General features: G+C 35.5%; 1 protein-coding gene across 1 annotated transcript in view; it reads left to right on the top strand.

Annotated features, from left to right (window-relative positions):
* Positions 1-19,096, top strand: part of PDE3B (phosphodiesterase 3B) — a 66,091-nt gene that overhangs the window by 34,458 nt on the left and 12,537 nt on the right. The window contains exons 2-10 of the mRNA XM_060767514.2: positions 449-499; positions 3,335-3,583; positions 5,808-5,947; positions 9,300-9,406; positions 11,764-11,965; positions 12,620-12,696; positions 14,310-14,410; positions 15,909-16,040; positions 18,338-18,449. Coding sequence (XP_060623497.2) covers positions 449-499; positions 3,335-3,583; positions 5,808-5,947; positions 9,300-9,406; positions 11,764-11,965; positions 12,620-12,696; positions 14,310-14,410; positions 15,909-16,040; positions 18,338-18,449 — 1,171 coding nt within the window. The remainder of the gene's footprint in view (positions 1-448; positions 500-3,334; positions 3,584-5,807; positions 5,948-9,299; positions 9,407-11,763; positions 11,966-12,619; positions 12,697-14,309; positions 14,411-15,908; positions 16,041-18,337; positions 18,450-19,096) is intronic.

Genomic DNA, 19,096 nt, shown 5'->3' with positions numbered 1-19,096 from the left:
TGGAGCTTGGGTGAAATATACCTTGACATTTGGGAGTTGTAGTTACTGGGATTTATAGTTCACCTACAATCAAAGAGCATTCTGGACCCCACCAACGATAGAATTGGGCCAAACTTCCCACAAAGAACCCTCATGACCAACAGAAAATACTGTGTTTTCTTATGGTCTTTGGCAACCCCTTGTGACTCCCCCCAGGGGTCCCAACCCCCAGGTTGAGAAATGCTGCCTTAAGGCCATCCAGTCCAACTCCCTTCACCAGGGCAAGAAAACATAATCAAAGCCCTTCTGACAAAGAGCCATCCAGCCATATATATAGATAGATATTATTCACACACACACATATTTTACAGCTCATGTTATGTTGAGAAAATTTAAGAAGATGGTAAAATGTGATATGTAGTCACAGTAAATTATTATATACTTACAATTTATTTTTGTTTTTTTACAGATGATTCTTTGGGACTGGGATTTAACTCACTGGCATAAACCTTACTATCAGGTCAGTGTGTCTTAAATATGTTTTCAAAATTCCAACACTGCTAATAAGTAGATAAATGATTAACAAATATTCCTATATGCAGGGAATGTCTGCTTATCTAACTAGGTTGGAACCAGAGCACTCTCAAAACTGGATTTCATTGAAAACTGAAATGCAGGGTGTTTTTTTTTTTTTAAAAGTAAATACATTTTGACTGTTTACAGAAGATTCACATCAAAAGGCCGTTGTTTTCAATCGGAAGCTTCCTTCGTTCCTGGCAGGAGGGGCTGTATGAAACTTGCTTCAGTAAACTCTAGATTGAAGACACCTGACAAAAATATTTAGAGAAAACTCAGTTGTAAAACTGATGAGAGGATACAACCTGATTTAGGACACATCTGCACTAAAGAATTCATGCAATTTGACACTGGTTACTACCATGGCTTAATGCTATGGAATCATGAGAGTTGTAGTTTAGTCAGGCACCAGCAGTCTTAGCTAAAAGCCTTGTAAAAGTACAAGTCCCAGGAATCCATATCATTGGAATTTTCTAAAAGGTACAATCAAAAGTCTTAAAGATGGTACTGCATTCCTTTTTTTCCTTCTCCCTCCCTCGCTTCCTCTTTTTTTTTTACACTATATTGTCAAGGACTGTATTTCCACTTGGTAGAGATATTCCCGTAATATTTGGCATAACTAAGTTCCTTTCAACACATTTTCCTAGCAACATTTTTATTGTTTCCTGATGAGAACTTTATTGCTTCCTGATGAGTTCTGCTGGGGGTTTAGTGATGAATAGCCTAATCACTGTAATTTGAATAGCTTCCAAGATGCAGTCCTATACTTACCTGGGAGTAAGCCTAATTGGACTTGATAAAACTTACCTCTGACTGGATTTTTAAAGATTTGTTGTTATTCACTCTAATGTCTCACCATTTTTATTTGGAGTGTTCTGAGATACAACTTTGTTACTGGCAGCCAGAGTAGTCACTAGAACTTGGAGTTTCTGGGACCATGCTTGAATGATCTAGCTTTTCTGAATAGGAGTAACCTGGCAGCACTGGTTTGAGAATCGGCAATGCAGTGCATTCTGCATGGGCCTGCACTGAATACAACTTGGAAATGTAGCAATTAGTCTGCTGACCAGAATATTATGCAGGCAGAATACAATACTAATCTTAAAAGAATTTCCTTGTTTGCCATGCTTCCAGAACTCAGGGCCCTATATCCCAGGATCTGATCCCAGGTTTTCTGGATTAAACTGGATTATACGTCTGTACTGCCAAATAATCTGGGATAAACAGAAAATCTGGGGTTAGATCCTGGAATATAGGGCCTGTCTGGAAGGGCCCTCAGGGTCCTGGTAAAAACATTTAAATTTTTAAATAGCTTGGGATCTCAATATTTAAAGAACTCCTTCTTCCTCTATATGCCAGTCTGAGTACTATACGTGTCGCCTCTATGATCCAGCAGCCAGAGCAATAAATTGTTTGAGGACACTGTTAACATATCTCTTGTGGAATGACTTTCTATTGGAAGTCCAATTGGGGTTTAATTTCAGTGTTAAAACTGAGATTTTTATTAAAGTTTTTAGGGTGTATTTTTTTTCATTCAAATCTGTTATAATTTTTTAATTATTCAACTTTTAAAATAATTAAACTGTTTTGGATACTTTTTGAATGTTTATATAAGTTTTCCAATCTGTGTGTCACAGCATGTTAGTATGTCGGCTACAGTATGTTGGTATGTCTCGGTAATGTAACAAGAAATGACAAAAATATTGGAAATGTATGTTATTATCTTACAAATCAAATATTTTAAAAACATATAAATGAAGGTTTTTATGGGATATTTTGTGTCTCCACACATTTTGTTATTACAAGTTATGTATGTGTCTGTATCACTTATAAGGGGTTGGATTAACCTCCAGTTTGCTACCAAAACTGAATTACTGTGCCGTGAAATGATGTATGTCTAAAATGTGTGTCACCAACATGAAATTTTTGGAAAGCTCTAGTATAGGTCATCTTATTGTTTTCAATTTTAAATGGTTTAAAAATATTTTACTGTAAACCAGTCTGAGGGTGGTTCTACACAGGCATTGAAATGCAGTCTTTAGGTCAGGTTCCACAAAATGTACACCCCCCAAAGTGCACTATAGCACATCCAGCTAGAAACAGTATAGTAAAAAAAACTCACTGGAAATTCCAGAGTAGGTCATAAAATCCACTGAAGCCAATCACTGTATATCCCATGCAGAGCTGGAATCAAGACAAAAATGTGAAGTGCTCATCAAGACAGGGCTAGCGCTGATGCATTCTTGAAATCTGGAAACACATCTCCCCAACAGAGAAAACTACATTGTTCATGAGCTGCTGCCCATCAGAACTCATCCTGCCGATGCTAGTCAGCGCATTCCATTGGATGAGGTACGAAAAAAATGCATGGCTTCAGATTGATCTACATTTAGTGTTCCTGCATTGCCAGTGTATGTGTTCTGCAGCGAACTGCTTCTCTTTAATGCATATCTTGACTCTGTTTAAATGGCTGTGTAGAACCGGCCTCAGATCCTATGATATAAAGCAGATGTTAGGATTTTAACAACAACAACAACCATTACAACAATACATTTTAAACAGATTGCAAGTGATCCACTGTTCTCTTTATCCTGTGCTTAGAGCAGAGAATAAATGATATACTGTATATACTCTTAAGAACTTGTTTGATAAAGTATGTTGTGGTATTGCCTATATACCATATCAAAACATCCAAGATCTATATCTCTATCAATATTTTTATATTCAGCTTCATAATAAAAAGGCTGCTGTTACTAATCGTTCATTGTTTTTGTTTCAGAATGCTTGCAGTGGAAATAGAATTGATCTTTCTATACTAAATGAGACTCGCAACATGGTGTCTGATCTCCTGAACGATCCAGTCCTTCCACCTCATGTGATCTCTTCACTTCGAAGTATCAATAGTTTAATAAGTACTTTCTCAGGCGCATGCAAACCAAAGCTTAACCTGTTTACTCCCTTTCCGGGGTTTTATCCATATCCAGAAATGGAAGACTCATCTGAAAGAGGAGATCGTAAACTGCATAAGGTCAAAATAACACAATTTCAGTCATTGCATGATATGCTTGTATATTATCTAACATATTTTATGAAATTTGAAACATCATATTCTAGATGCTTTACCCATATGATAATTTTTCACGTTTTTCTATATTAGTTTGTAATCAACAACTTTCAAACACAATGAAGTAATGTTTACTATATACTACATTACTAGTTTTGCTGATTAACTGTTGTGTGAGCTATATACTGTACAATTTGGCCCACTTCAAAAGATAGTACGGTTAAACTTGAAAGGCAATTTTTGCATCCCCTCTCTTTTAATGACATGTCTTACCATGAACACAAGTGTGAAGTCAAATAATTAGCTGGTTATTCAATACAGAAAATTTCATTGAACTCTGAATATTCCACTCTTGCATTGCCTCAGTTCTCTTCCCACAAATTTCAACTTTCATAATTCTTTTCTCTTTCTGCCTGTTGTGATCTACAACTATTATTTTGTGAAGCCTGAGCACTATTTAGAAGTTTTGTCTTGTCCTATATATATATATTTTTTGGCTTCAACTGTGCATGTATTTGCTATTATTTATTAATACCCCAGATTCTAGATTTCTGGTCCAGTGCTTCTTTTGATCAACTTCCTTTAGTTACCTTCTATCTTGTTCTATTGCTCTGCTACTCCTCTTCTCCCATAGTTACTCTTCCCCTTTCTGTTTAGCTACTGTTTTGCTTTGTGTAACTTCTTATTCCAGAATTCCTTCTCCTTTCCTTCATGTTCCCTTATGTGTGTATTATCTATTTTGTAGCTTTATTTCAGCCTCTATGAACCCTTCACAGTATCCTCTAGTTTTTCTGGTTACTGAAACCTTTTTTCCCAATATTTCCATCCCAGTAAGACTGATAGTTTTTCAGTCCTTAAAGAATCTAGATAACAAATTGTTTTATTTTGTAAGAAAGTAAACATTTCATTTTGTCATACCAGCTCAGCCTACCACTGTTGCATACCTCACTGCCACAAATGCACTATGAAGCTTTTCATTTAATACTTGAATCCATATTTTGCTCTAGGAGGTTTGAGTATAAATTGTTGTGTGCCTTCAAATTGTTTCTGACTTACTGTAATTTTAAAGAGCCAGTATATAGAATAAGTTTTAATGTTTATATTGGAAAGTGCTTATTGTAGTTTTAAAGGTTGTATATTATTTGATGTCATGGTCAATGGTTGGTACAATAAACAATTCATTCAAGACATACTGTAACCCTAAAATGAATGTATCACAGACATTTCTTGACACAGGGAGTTTGCCTTTTATTTTATTTGAGGCCAAGAGAGTATGGCCCCATCTACACTGCCATATAATACAGTTTCTGCCATGTAGACTAACTGCATTGAACTGGATTATATGGCAGTGCAGACTCATACAATCCAGTTCAAAGCAGTTAATCTGCATTCTGAAACTGGATTATATGGCAGTGTAGAGCTAGCCTAAGGCTATATCATCCAGTTTGAACTGCATTGTAATGATCAGTGTAAACTCATTTAATGCAGATTAAACTGCATCAAATTGTATTATATGAGTTCATTACTATATAATCCAGTTCAATGCAGTTAATCTGCATTCTGAAACTGGGTTATATGACAGTGTAGATCAGCCTTGGTCTTGTCTAAACCCACTGGGTTTCCATGTCTGCGTAGAGATTTCAATCTTGGTTTTTAGAATTGCAGGCCAACACTTAAACCACTACACCATACTGGGAATTTTGGGGCAGCAAGACAAATAAAAAAGTCCGACGTTTTTATGTATTCATTTAAGTTTAAATTAAATGAAATTGCCATTTGGAATATACCTTGGTGTACTTGGAATTATCTTGATTCATTTAAATCAGAAGTGAGCAAAATGTTGCCCCATAGTGTTTCATATCAATTCTATATAACTACCAGATGAAACACTCTGAAAAATGTCTTCTTATAACAGTTACATCCTATTTCTGAACACAGATTTAGCAGTGTAAAAAAACCCAGAGTCAGCAAAATTAAATTTCAGTGCCAAATAGAAGGAGTATCATTTGAATGGGGCGGCGGTGGGGGGTAATCATTCAAGAGGGGCTTTAGGTAAAGTCAGAAGAAGCAGGGAAAAAATTAGATCCTTAGAAAATACCCAGCCCTGATTTAACCTGGGAAATAAATGTATTGAATAAAGCTATATACTGATGTAGAAAAACACAGCCATTCTTTACTCATTCAACAGACAATGAACAGCCGAAATAGTTTGCCAACTCCACAGTTAAGGCGGAGTTCAGGAGCAACAAGTTTACTGCCTATTGAACCATCTTCTAGGTGGGATCGCAGTAATGGCAAACGAGTACATCTTGAATATAATTCTTCAAGGTAAGGGCTGTATTAATATAAAATTTCTTAGTTTCCATCTTGTTTAGTATTTATTAACTTTTGAAATAAAAACATTCAGATAAAATAGAAAATTGAGTTGATAGAGGAAATGTTTCAGAGAAAATCTGTTTAATCAAACTAATTTTTTTACTAATACAGTACAGTTACTATTATAAAAATGTTTGCAAATTGACAGTGTATGCTTTAATTCCTTCATTCATTCAAAATATCAAAAGCACAACACACTAATACATAATAAAAAATTGATGGTATGACTAATTCTGAACCTAAGAAGTTAAAAGAAATAATGAACCGAGATAAATTCCTCAGTGTCAAATCCATACTAAAGCATCCTGTCACACTACATTCTCTGGAAACACAGCCAGCTGTACCTTCCACACAATTCTATATCCCAAAATATTGAGGCAGAAAATCCCACTTTATCTGAGTGTGGACTCAGATAACCCAGTTCAAAGCAGATATTGTGGGATTTTCTGCCTTGATATTCTGGGATATAGGGCTGTGTATAAGGGCCCTCGGTCTACAATATTTTCCGTAGGAGACCAAATGGCAGACTAGACTACAATTTAAGTAGTTATTCATATTAACTTTTATTTCTGTTTCCAGAGGGGTGGATATTTAAGGTGCATGTTTTTTGGGGCTTGAGGGAAGGCCTATCTTGATCATAAAGCAGCTATGGGGAGTATTTGTCTGCAGTGTTACTAATATCACCTATCATGCTGTATATATATCTTAATAATAACAACCATACCTCAACCAGTTTTTGATCTGTGACCACATGTAAAATATTTTTTAAAAAGGAGCAAACATAAAGGAACAATCGTTTACCGTAAGTAAAATAATATTATATTTAGTAGTGTGATGTTTTACAAATTGTTAATTAGCGTTTCAATTTCTGTAAATTTATTATTTTATAAGTACAGGTAGTCCCTGAGCTACAAATGCCTGATTTAAAGCAACTCATAGTTAAGAACGGGGTGTGAGACAAAAGGAAATGAGAGACATCTACCCATAGAGAGAGTAATTCACTTTCTAAATAGTTACCATGGGGAAAAGGTGTCTCCACTGAAGCTTTATCACCAACCCTTGTTCCCACAACAAGCCGAATTTTTCAAAATCCAATTATCACAAGGACAGGAAGTGAGGAGAAATCTTCTGAACAGGGGCACAGACAGCAAAAAAAAAAACCAAAAAAAAAACAAACACAGGGGCATAAACCCTTCCCTATGCTATCAAAAGCCTATATATATAGCTGGAGCTACACTTAAGAAATGTACCTGTTCTGAATTACATACAAATTCAACTTAAGAACAAACCTACAGAGCCTATCTTGTTCATAACTTGGGAGCTGCTTGTACTGCAGAGATCTAAAATGGGGCTTAACTAGTGAGCATTAGTAAGATCAAACAGTTGTTATACAGGGAATAGAAATTTCATTTAAATTTCATATAAAGTACCATATATTAAAATTAATCTTTATTTTCTCATCCAGAAAATAAGATGCCAGGCTCTAAAGATCTTACATCTTTAAATGTGTATTAAATTGTGTAGTTTGTATGCATTGTCAACCTTTCAAACAGCAGATGGCATCATTTAGCAACATAGCTGCAAGCTTATAATTAGAAACCAAAACTAGGACAGAACTTTTTTCAACAATGATTAGTGTTGAAATTAAATAGTGTACAAAACAGCCTTGATCGATATCATTCATGTTAAATATGCATTGGGATAATAATCACAAGTCTTGTCTCCCAGTAAATGGTAAAGGTAGTCCCCTGACATTAAGTCCAGTCATGTCTGACTCTGGGGTGTGGTGCTCATCTCCATTTCTAAGCCGAAGAGCCAGCATTGTCTGCAGACACCTCCAAGGTCATGTGGCCGGCATGACTGCATGGAGCGCCGTTACCTTCCCGCCGGAGCGGGAAAGTAACGGTTTAATTTTGATAAAGCTGTATGAATGGTTTAATTTTGATAAAGCTGTATGAATAAACAAATATTTAAATGGCTGTCCTCATTAAAAAGTGAGTATTTTTCAAAATTGGTGCTAGGAAAATTGTCTATTGAGGAAGATGGCACAATGTGTCTAATGAACTAATACACAAGTAATTTCAAATCATATAAAAATAGTTCACTTTGTGCTGTTCAGTGAGTTACAATTGCCTGAGGAAGAAGAAAATCTGTTACATTATGTAAATGCTGTCCCTTATACACAATAGCAGACAGCTCAAATAAATGGTGGAGATAGCCTGAAGATCTGTGAAATGGTGGAAGCAACAGCAAGGTATACCTATATATCAGCATAGCATTCAGCACATAGCAAACTCAAGGTTTGTTTTCTGGAATTTTTCCTGAATATTTTCAAGCCCAGTTTCTTGAATCTGTGGATGATGTACTGATATCAGTACAGTATTTTTTTTACCTTTTTTCCATTATGTTTCAACCTTTGTACCATGTTTAGATTAAAATTATTGCAAACTCTATTGTGACATCTGGAGGAATATTAAAATGGAAGGACAACATTTTGCCTTAACCCCTTCTGCATTTTTCTAGAAATATTTCTTTAGATTGAATCCAGCATTTCAGTCTGTAAATAGATGTGCTTCTTCTGCTTATACATGGGTCTAAAAAGCTCAATTGCAACAAGGGAGGGGGAGGGGGAAGGGGAGTACTTGGCCTCTTCCATTTGCAACACTGCAACCCCACCCCCACCCCCTTTCCAGCTGCAGCAAAACCAGCTTTTTAGAGAAAAGAGAAGTTTGTGAAAAATGTCTCCTTACTCCTTGTATTCAGTGCTCATGGAATCACTAGATACTAACCGTATTATTGTGAAAGCATTATGTTTGGCATATCTGGTATTTTGGGATTGCACGACTGTCTTGTATTACATACCAATATTCATGTCCACTAGCTACAATTGGCATGGAAATATAAATGGGAAAATCTTCTTGGATTCTTCTACTTCTTGTTGACTTCTCATAGATACCTGTTTGTAAACTGTGAAAGAAATGCTAGATTAGGTAGGTCTTTGGTATTATCCAGTCAATTGTTTTCATTTAGAAATAGTTGTTCTATTCAGAGAGGATGGCAGGTAATGGTTGAATGATTGGGTTTACTTTACAGGTGATTTATATCTTATTTTATCAGTTTTTTAATGTGTCTGTTTTGAATTTATATGGAGCAATATTTGTTTGTAAGATATGTTCTTAGTCATTTCCATTCATGTAATTTTGGTCTTTTTTTACATTTTAATCACAAGACTACAATATGTTTTATTTTATTTTCAATTAAGTAAAATAACAGGAAAAAATCTTGTTGTTTTTATTTTGATTAGCCAAGGATCTTACCCTAATGGACCTCTTAACACAAACTTGTTGACAATACCAAAACAAAGATCATCTTCAGTGACTTTGGCTCACAGTATAGGATCAAAACGAGCTGGTAGGATCAAAATGTATTGCTTCTTTTTAGTTTGTCTTTTGGCTGTAAAATATTTAGGGGGATGCAAAATAACAACATACAGCATGCTATCTGTTTGCTGATAGAAAAGCATACAGATTGATTTATTTACTTATGCACAGTATTTCTAGCCCGCATTTCTCAACCCAAGCTGCTTATAGTAACAATTTGTTATAGGAGGCTATTGTAGACTACCTAATATGCTGCATATTGGTTTTCTGTCTTAAAATAAACTGTTTTTTTTTTATCTAAACACATACACTTAGTTTTACCCTCAATAAGGGTAAATATTTGTACGTTTTAAATCCCTACAAAATTACTCAGCCCCATGGAGATAAGATTTTTTGTTGTTTTTAATTGCTCTGAAGTCTGCTTTGATTAAATGAGGACCCCCATGTTACCCTATTATCAAATAGCCTTACTGTTAAGAGTGGTCACTCCAAAAATTATGAATAATTATATCACAACTATCTCATATCATGGGAAAATTTAAAAGAAGCTTAAAGTAGTTCTGAGCACCATAGGAAGGCACTAAAAAAGCTCAATAACATTTCTATACTGTGACTGTGAAATATACAAGATCTCAACTTCCTTTGTTTGTTTTTCTCACAAAGAATTAGTAATTAAGGACTTACCTACATTAGACATACAAACTAATAATATGCATTTATTGTATTTCTACTTTCTTTTCTGAAAAAGAAAGATTCTCAATGCAGCTAATGATAATTAGAACAGAATATTGATAAAAGTGAATAAACTAAAACCAAAACATACAACATACATCATTAAAAGAGAATGCCTTCATTCTGCCAGTTTTTCCATTTACCACAACCCCCTCCCACTACCAAATGAGCTTAAATGCATTATATGGTCAGTGTAGATTCATATAATGGAGTTTAGGGTAATTCAACTGCATTATATGAGCCTACACTGACCATACATATAATGCACTTTCAAACTACAGTGTAGATTTGGCCACTGGGAGGCAAACTAAGTTCCTTCAGCAGGAAATTCCATATCTCATATTCTCATCAAATGTGTCTAATGGGTAGTGAAATAGTATGCTGGATCTCTTTCTGTTATGAATGATTATTATAGTTTATGTTTTATGTAGTATTCTTATAGTTTATGTTTTATGTAATTGATTATGTTTTTGTTTATGTTTGGATTTTATTTATTGTATTTCTTGTTGGGCTTGGCCTCATGTAAGCTGCCCTGAGTCCCAGTTGGGGAGATGGTGGTGGGGTACAAATAAAGATTATTATTATTATTATTATTATTATTATTATTATTATTATTTCTCTGTTCTTGGTGAATTACTGGTAAGGGAAGAGGCAGCCTAAACTGGCGCACAGTAGCAAACATTTAAGCCAAAGCAAGTTCTAAAATTGGTTCCTTAATTTTTTTGTTTTAACAGTAGTCCATATGGACAAATCTGTTATCCTTTCTTTCTTGTAGTGTGTCGTCCCAAACAACATTTCCTGCCCAATCTCATTGAATTGTTCTTGGGGAAGGGTTTGGTGGGGAGGGGGGGGGGGCACATTCAGGTGAATCAATAAGTTTCCAATTTCAGCCATATTAAAATGTGTGGTGTTCTATGGGCTACTCTCATTTTTGACCAATGAGGATGTTTAAATAGCTTATCAGTATGAGGCAAGAATACTATCCAGGTTATGAGATCATTCTCTTTATCATGTTTAATGTCTAGTTTCCTTTTCTAAGACACTTTTTTCTATTTCCTGATGTACTTAATTTTCCCTTTCCCATAGTTTAGCAATTAGCATTCTATAAACATAGAGCAGGGAAAATGGGATGGTGGCACTAGCCCATGTGAACAGCTGTATTGATTCGAATTAGAACTGGTCCGGCTGTTCATACCAAGCCCAAAATGCTCCGGAGCATTTCAAAACTTTGGCTAACATGGGATAAAATTGGATTTACTGGTTTTATCCCTAGTTAGAGGACAGAAGTTCCTGAATGTCAAGTGGATGTCCAGAAGCAACTTCCAGTGTTCGTTGCTCATGTAGACATGCACTAAGCTATTTTAAATCACATCTATGTTGTCTCCATGCATGTGTGCTTGAATTGGGGAAAGTGAGATTACTCCTACTAGTTAGTATGTATAAGATATGAAACAGATGTTGATTAATATAAATTCTAGACATAGCAATACAATATGGTCACTTCTGAGATTATCCGTTGCTTTGGAGTCACCCCCGTGTGTATTTTATATGTTAGGAAAGTTTGTAAAGTATCCTGTCAGACTGGATGCTGTTTGTGTGTTGTGCTTCTAATTTTTTTCTTTGGCGTCCTCCACACACGCTGTACTCATTCTGTAGGAACTTCCCAGAATCCAATTCCTGTGACTTCTCCTAGTAGTGGATTTCTCTTTGGTGGATACCACAGGTCACCTGTAGAATTTCCTGACACTGCTGATTTTCTTACTAAGCCAAGCATTATGAATAAATCTTTGGGATGCACATTTAGTTCTTCAGATTTTCAACAACAAATTAGAACATCTTCACATTATACATGTAGCAGGTAATGATCTCCTTCTATTTATTCAGCATTTAAATAATAATATGTAAACAAAATTTGTATTATAGACTTCCATGGGTAAAGTGACAATACATGGTTAAGACGGAGTACTTTTATTTCATGAATGGTTCATGTAATTTTTTTTCATATTTTGACTACAATTCCTTGTATTTTATTAAACTTACCAACTAGGGTGCTTTTATATTTGGTAGCAGACTGTAGTTACTTTAAAAACTACATGTTTTTTGTATTTCCTCCTTTATAGACATTGCTTTCTGTACTGTTCACTAACAGTATAGGCCACTTCCACCTGAAAAAACAATTATACTAAATCTAATGTTAGTCCTAACTACCCCAGATCTATATAAATCAGTGTAAATTAATTTAATTATAGTGGGTTTTCTAGTTAGATTAGTGAGATTTGGATAACTAAGGTTTAAATCCATTTTTAGACTAATTTAACTTATTTAAGTCTGCACTTACTTACCTAAATCACATTAACTCAGGAAAATTATTTTGATTGAGGACACTGAATAAGAGCTGCATTGAAACATTTGTTTTTTTGTATGTTGCTTAAAGATACATGGCATGCTATTTAAAAGCTGTAATTAGAAATTAGAAATGACTTTTTAAAAACCTTGTTTTGTTTTCCATAAGTTGTGGACGGCAAATATTCAAGTCAGTTGCTACTTCATTATCTGAATCTGTAGCAGAATACCAAAACCACAAAACAGGTGGGTTTATAAATAACCTGTATTTCTACTCTTTGTTTCAATAACAACCTACTTTTTATGTATTTTTTTAGCTTGACAGAAATCTTCCACATCTGTTGAAAACTGATTTTGATTCACTTCAGTGGGCTAGAATTTAAAATTATATTTGAATGAACTCTACAATTTGAAGGATCTGGTTTTAATTAGCGTATATAGTAATATAAGTCATATATGGAGAAATTACTGTCTATAAATTGTATAACTTGTATTATTGAAATATATAGATTTAAAAACACGATTATCAACAATAAAATAATAAAAATTATTTTATTGTTGATAAAATAAATAATAAAAAAGGGACATGTTTCCATGCTCTTCTCCATTAATGCTATTTTCCCTTAGGCAGCTATTTTTAAATTTCATATCTTAGGCCCCTTCTATAAAATCCAGATTATCATCTTTGAACTGGATTATATGGCAGTATAGACACATATAATCCGATTTTGGATTAACTGGAAGTGTAGAAGGGGCCTTAGTTTTGGTTATTGTTTGCCATTGTCCACCAACTTCAGCACTGTTGCTCATGGCTGATCCCCATCATCTTTCTCTTATTTCAAATCCAGCAGAGATAATATTGCATGCCACTACTGGCAAGGTACGAGTCACAGGAGTTTTTCCTTAGGTACCAAAGGATGTGGTTTCCTCAGTGATGAAGCAACAGAAACAGCATAATACAGGCTCTGCACAAGATTTGGGACTAGACATTGGAAATAATATCTAACCTTTTATAAATCCTTGCATGAAGTATGAAATGTCAGTGCTCTGAACACATCCATTTATGCCATAGACTCTCTCTGAGATTAGTAGCTTTCAGAAAGAAAGGAAGGAAGGAAGGAAGGACAGTAGTGGGTACAAAGGAAACACCTATCCCTTTGCCCTCACATTAAGCTAATAAAATGGTTAACGATCATTGATCAGGTATCTGCTCGATATTCACTTGGAACAAAGATAAATCCACGAGAGTAGTAGTTATACCTGCTACTCACTTGGAGTTATCTTTGTTCCAAATGAATATAGGGCAGACGCCTGATCAATTTTTGTTAACCATTTTATTAGCTTAATGTGAGGGCAAAGGGATAGGTGTTTCCTTTGTACCCACTACTGTCCTTTCTTTCTTTCCTTCTTTCCTTCTTTTAGTTAAAACATGGGACCTGGATAAACTACTATGGTAATTTTCACAATAGCACAAAAAAGAAGGATGATCTACTTATCACTGTAGCTCTTTAAGTAGTCATCTGAAGTTACACAACACACCTTTCTCCCCTTTCTTTCCATATTTTGCTTGTTTTCTATTTGTGATAGCCACAGAACGGTTGTGGGGGGGGGGGGGGGGGGGGCGGCGGCAGTGTTTCACAGTTCCTGTCAAAGGCTGCTCATTTCTTGAATGTTCTAATCAGGGCTGTATACAGGTCCAAAACTCATTTGAATGAGTTAATAAATGACCATTCAAAATAGTAGCATTTCAAATATCCCCTTGTAGAAACCTGTCACAGAAACAGTTTAGGAGAATAGATGAGCCCAAGATTATTAATTTATTTTAATTAAACTGCAACTATTATTGCTTGTTATTTAAGGTGACGATGGAAATACAGATGTTTCAAAATATTCAACCCACTTTATAGAGAAACAGCAGAGTGAAACAGGAGAAATAAAAAATCACAATAATTTGTTGGAGGTAAGCATATATTATTTCACTAATACCCGTAGTTAAGTGATTTGTGATTTAATAAAATGTTTAATATTACATTATAAAGAATTCCTAGTATATATATTTGACTTACTCTTGGTATTCTTCACATTTTTAGAAACAAGCTTTCAAAATGCAGAAATTCATAAAATCTATATTTAATTTTTTAAATTTTTTTTTTACTATGATGGCAACAGGAACACTCTGCCACAGACAGTAGATCTGGCAAGACTGAACTTCCTCTTGTTAGGCCAAAAATTGTTTTCTGTTCTTCTTTGAAATAATCCTAATTTGCCTGAATCCAGTATCATTATGCTTCCTCTCCCCTTCCTTTTGCCCCATCTAACTTTTTATTAAAACCTGGTCCAATTAGTTTTTTCCAAAATAGTTATTTTCAAAGAAGTAGCGGCATTAGCTTTTGTGTCATAAAACATAGAAAGCCCTCAGAACTCTTAGAAAAGTAATAAAAACTTACGCAGCCTCCATTACAAACTTTGGCCAACTCTCCTGGCATGTAGAAATGACGCATCAGGAGAAGGGGGGAGGGAGGGAGGAAAATCCCCCCCCCCCCACTATTCTGGTGCATCATTTCTACTCGCTGGGAGAGCTGGCCGAAGATTATAATGGAGGCCGTGTAAGTTTTTATTACTTTTCTAAGGGGTCTGGGGCTTGGGGGGAGGGCTTCCAGACGTTATCTCAGGGTAGTCCCGAGAGAATGTCTGGACACCCACCCCAGAAAGCGTGCACTTCTGGGATAAAAAGCTGTCTGTATCTGCCCTAAGTGATACTTTTTGTGATGTTATATTTTACTCTAGGATTACAAAAAACAGAGAAAACCATGAACACTCACACAACACTAATGTGTTTTCTATGCTTGTGTGAGAGTTCCTTTGAAGTGGTAGCAAGAGAAAGGCAGGAAATAAATATCAGATCCATGGGTTTTGAACAGAATAGATTTTTGTTGCCAAAGAGTAATCAAGTGTTACTACACTTTCATTCTGTGCAAAGGTAGAATAGCTTCTTGAATTCATGAAATGATAAAAATGTGTTGAGCAGCTGAGTGATAGGGAAGTATAAATACCACAATGTTGGTCCAAGTTCATTGTCCCGAAGTGAAATTAAAAAGACTTAATGTGTGAGCTTTACTGTTTTGTTTTAGTTTCACCTGTTAGTACTAACGAAAGTAGACCTATCAAATCAATGGGAACTTGGTATGTCAACACTTCCATGTTCCATTGATTTAATGAGTCTGGTCTGATAAAGCCTTTATTTTCTTTAAAAAAGAAAGAAGCCTTGATACATTGTTTTATCTTTTTCTATATACATTAACAATCAGCCGACATAAAATTGCCCTTGATCTTGTTTAATAGTATCTGTAAAAATATAATTATGATAACTAACAACAAAATCGATTGTATAAATGCACATGCTAAATATTCATTTGTATTCTTCTCTGTTTACAATGCACATTTGTACTTAAATGGAGGATGATCATTCATTAGAATTGATGGCAATAGAAGACCATGATTCATTAATAGAGAAAATGAACACTTGGAATTTCCAAATATTTGATCTTGTGAAAAGAATGGGAGACAAATCTCAAAGAATCCTTAGTCAGGTTTGTTGCTTTTGTGAATATGTTTCATATAATGCTGTTGTTAGTAAATGCAGTCATGGAAAATAAAAATACCTTAAGCAATTTATAATTGGAAGAATAGTACATGGAAACTTTTTGTTGTAAATAAGACCATAGTAAACATTGCTTATCAGCCTCTTGTGTTCTCTGTTTTTAGACATCCAATTTTAGTATCAAAAGTTATGTTTTCTCTCTTGTTGCATAGATAATTACATTTAGTATGATTCTGATTGGATCTGTAAGCATTCTGTTTTTAATAAATCTATATTGGTCTTCCTCTATTAAATTTGGCATGATATCTTTCAGTCTATTCACTATAATTTTGTAATTGCATAGTGTTATTGGTCTATATGAGTTTGGTCGACCTCCTCCTTATTTGGTTTTAATATTGTTATTTATTTCTGATCTTTTCCATGACCCTGGGATTATTATTTTTGGCATTATTTCCTTAAACAGTATTAGTAGATTTGAGGTAACTTCTAGTTGGAATATTTTATATATAAAAAATGTGGTAAATGCATCAGGACCAGGAGATGAATTTGATTTCAAATATTTGATCTCCTCTTCTATTTCATTATTGGTTGTTTTTGTTCAGTGACGATCTATCTGAGGGTCTAATTTTTTTAGTAGTGCCTCCGGACTTTCAGTGTCCTTATTCATGTTTTTCATAATAACCTGCCATAATTTCCTTTAAATCTTCCTCCTTTGTTTCAAGTTGTCCCTTTTCTTTGCTTTAATTAATTTACTGCTCCCCTCTTTTTTAAGTATCTTGCCAATCTGTTTGTGTTGTTAATGGAGTAAATCTGAAAGTCGTTTTTGACAAAAAAAAATTATAATTTTGATTTTCTCTAAATTGTCTAATTGTGTGTTTGTCCCCCTCCATCATTCTTTATTTTCTTCTGTAGGGTCTTGACATATCTTTTCACCTTCCTGTTTTAATTTATCTGCCTTACCTTTTCCGTCTTTTCCATTGAGATACATTTGCCCCTTGAAAGCATCCCATATTGTATCTTCCCAGATTTCAGGTGTTCTGTTTAGTCTAAAGCAGGCATAGGCAAACTTCTTAACTTGAGGGCTACATGGTGGGCCCAAGTGGGTTGGGTGGGCTGGGAGAGAGGAGGTTCTCCCCAAGCCCCCTCCCTGCACTTTCCTCTTCTCTTTTGGAGGCAGAAGTGAAGGAAAGATGGGAAACGTTTGGATCCCAAAAGTGTTGACCTTGGTCAGGATGAGAGGGTGGACAGGATAGGAAAAAGTGTATCTATTATACCCCATATTGCCTATTCCTGACATAGAATCCTAGAGCTGGTAGAGACCCCCAAGGGCCATCCAATCTAACCCTTTGCCATACAAGAAGGCACAATCAAAGCACTCCTAATAGACAGCCTTAGCGGAAAAACCTCCAGAGAAGGAGACTCCACCACACTCCCAAGCAGCCTGTGCAACTCTCCAACAGCTCTTACTCTCAGGAAGTTCTTCGTAATCTTCTCAGTCAAATCTCTTTCCCTGCCATTTGAACCCATTGCTCCCTTGTGCCCTTGTCTTTGGAACAGCAGAAAGTTAGCCCCCCCCCCCTCAATGGGACACCCTTTTACATCTTGGAACATGGTTCTCATGTTCTCTCTCTACCTTCTCTTCTCCCAGCAAAACATCCCCCAGGAGGAATGGAGGGGGGAAAAAGAGAAGGAAGGGGGGGAGGGAGAGTAGGATGGAAGAGTGGAAGGAAATGGAGGGAGGGAGAAAAGAGAAGGAAGACAAAAAAGAAGGATGGAAGGACAAAAGGGTGGATGCTAAGGAAGGGAGGGAAGGGAGGGAAAGAAAGAAAGAAAGAAAGAAAGAAAGAAAGAAAGAAAGAAGGAAGGAAGGAAGAATAGAATGGCAAGAGAGAGGAGGGCCTGAGAAAAGAGCCCAAAGGGTCGCATCTGACTCCCAGGTTGGGTTTTCCCATACCTGGTCTAAAGTATTGATTGATTTTCTCTTTCACTTCTTATCTATCTACTTCTTTAAGAGAAACCAAAGGGTTAAAAATTTTTTTGGAGTGTTGTATCCCAGTTTTAGAAATAAGGGTGCGTGGTCCCCTGGCCAATGATTATCCACTATTTTTATAGGCAATTAATTATTGTTCTCTACCAAAAATAATCTATTGTAATTAATTTTTTGTATCTGGGAGAGTAATACCTTACATGCAGTTCTGAATGGTCCTTTGATCTGTAATCAATTGATTACAATTTGATCTGTAAAATCAGTTATCTGGAGTACAACTAATTATGTTATATATTTAGGTTGCATTCACGTTGTTTCAAGACACCAGTTTATTTGAAAGTTTCAAAATTCCAACTCAGCAATTCATGAACTACTTTCGAGCATTAGAAAATGGTTACCGAGACATTCCCTGTAAGTAATACCTCATAGCATTAGGCTTTTTTGTTGTTGCATCTTTTCCTTCCTTTGCATTGTTTCACCAGTATTCTGTTTAATTATGTCTGTCTGCAACAGCGATTTATAAGCATTCTTGGAATAGTGATGTGATGTATATTGTATGAAATCAATTTTATGAAAGTTAGAACACCTGATTCTTAGCGTTTTTCTAGCACAGCATGCCTTTTGGATGTGGCCTTAGATCAGTGGTTCTCAACCTGGGGTCCCCAGATGTTTTTGGCCTTCAACTCCCAGAAATCCCAGCTAGTTTACCATCTGTTAGGATTTCTGGGAGTTGTAGGCCAAAAACATCTGGGGACCCAAGGTTGAGAACCACTGCCTTAGATTGTCCTCCATTTTGAAATGTATGGACACATAATTCAAATGTTACTTTGTTCCTCCCCTTTGTTAGAAGTGTTAAACAGAACCATTAGTGCATTTATTTTGAGGCAGTTTTATGGGAAGTACAGTATACATTTTTCAGATGTTGCTGAATTGTAATTCCCAGCATTCCTATCATTGACTCTGTCTGATGGAGCTGCTGGGAGTTACAGTTCAACAGTATCTGAAACTGTGCACATTTCCACACACCTGCCCTAAAACAAACTTACTAATATCAAAAT

Source organism: Anolis sagrei, chromosome 1, assembly GCF_037176765.1.
Source record: "Anolis sagrei isolate rAnoSag1 chromosome 1, rAnoSag1.mat, whole genome shotgun sequence".
Classification (NCBI taxonomy): domain Eukaryota; kingdom Metazoa; phylum Chordata; class Lepidosauria; order Squamata; family Dactyloidae; genus Anolis; species Anolis sagrei.
This window is presented reverse-complemented; position numbering and strand designations above follow the sequence as displayed.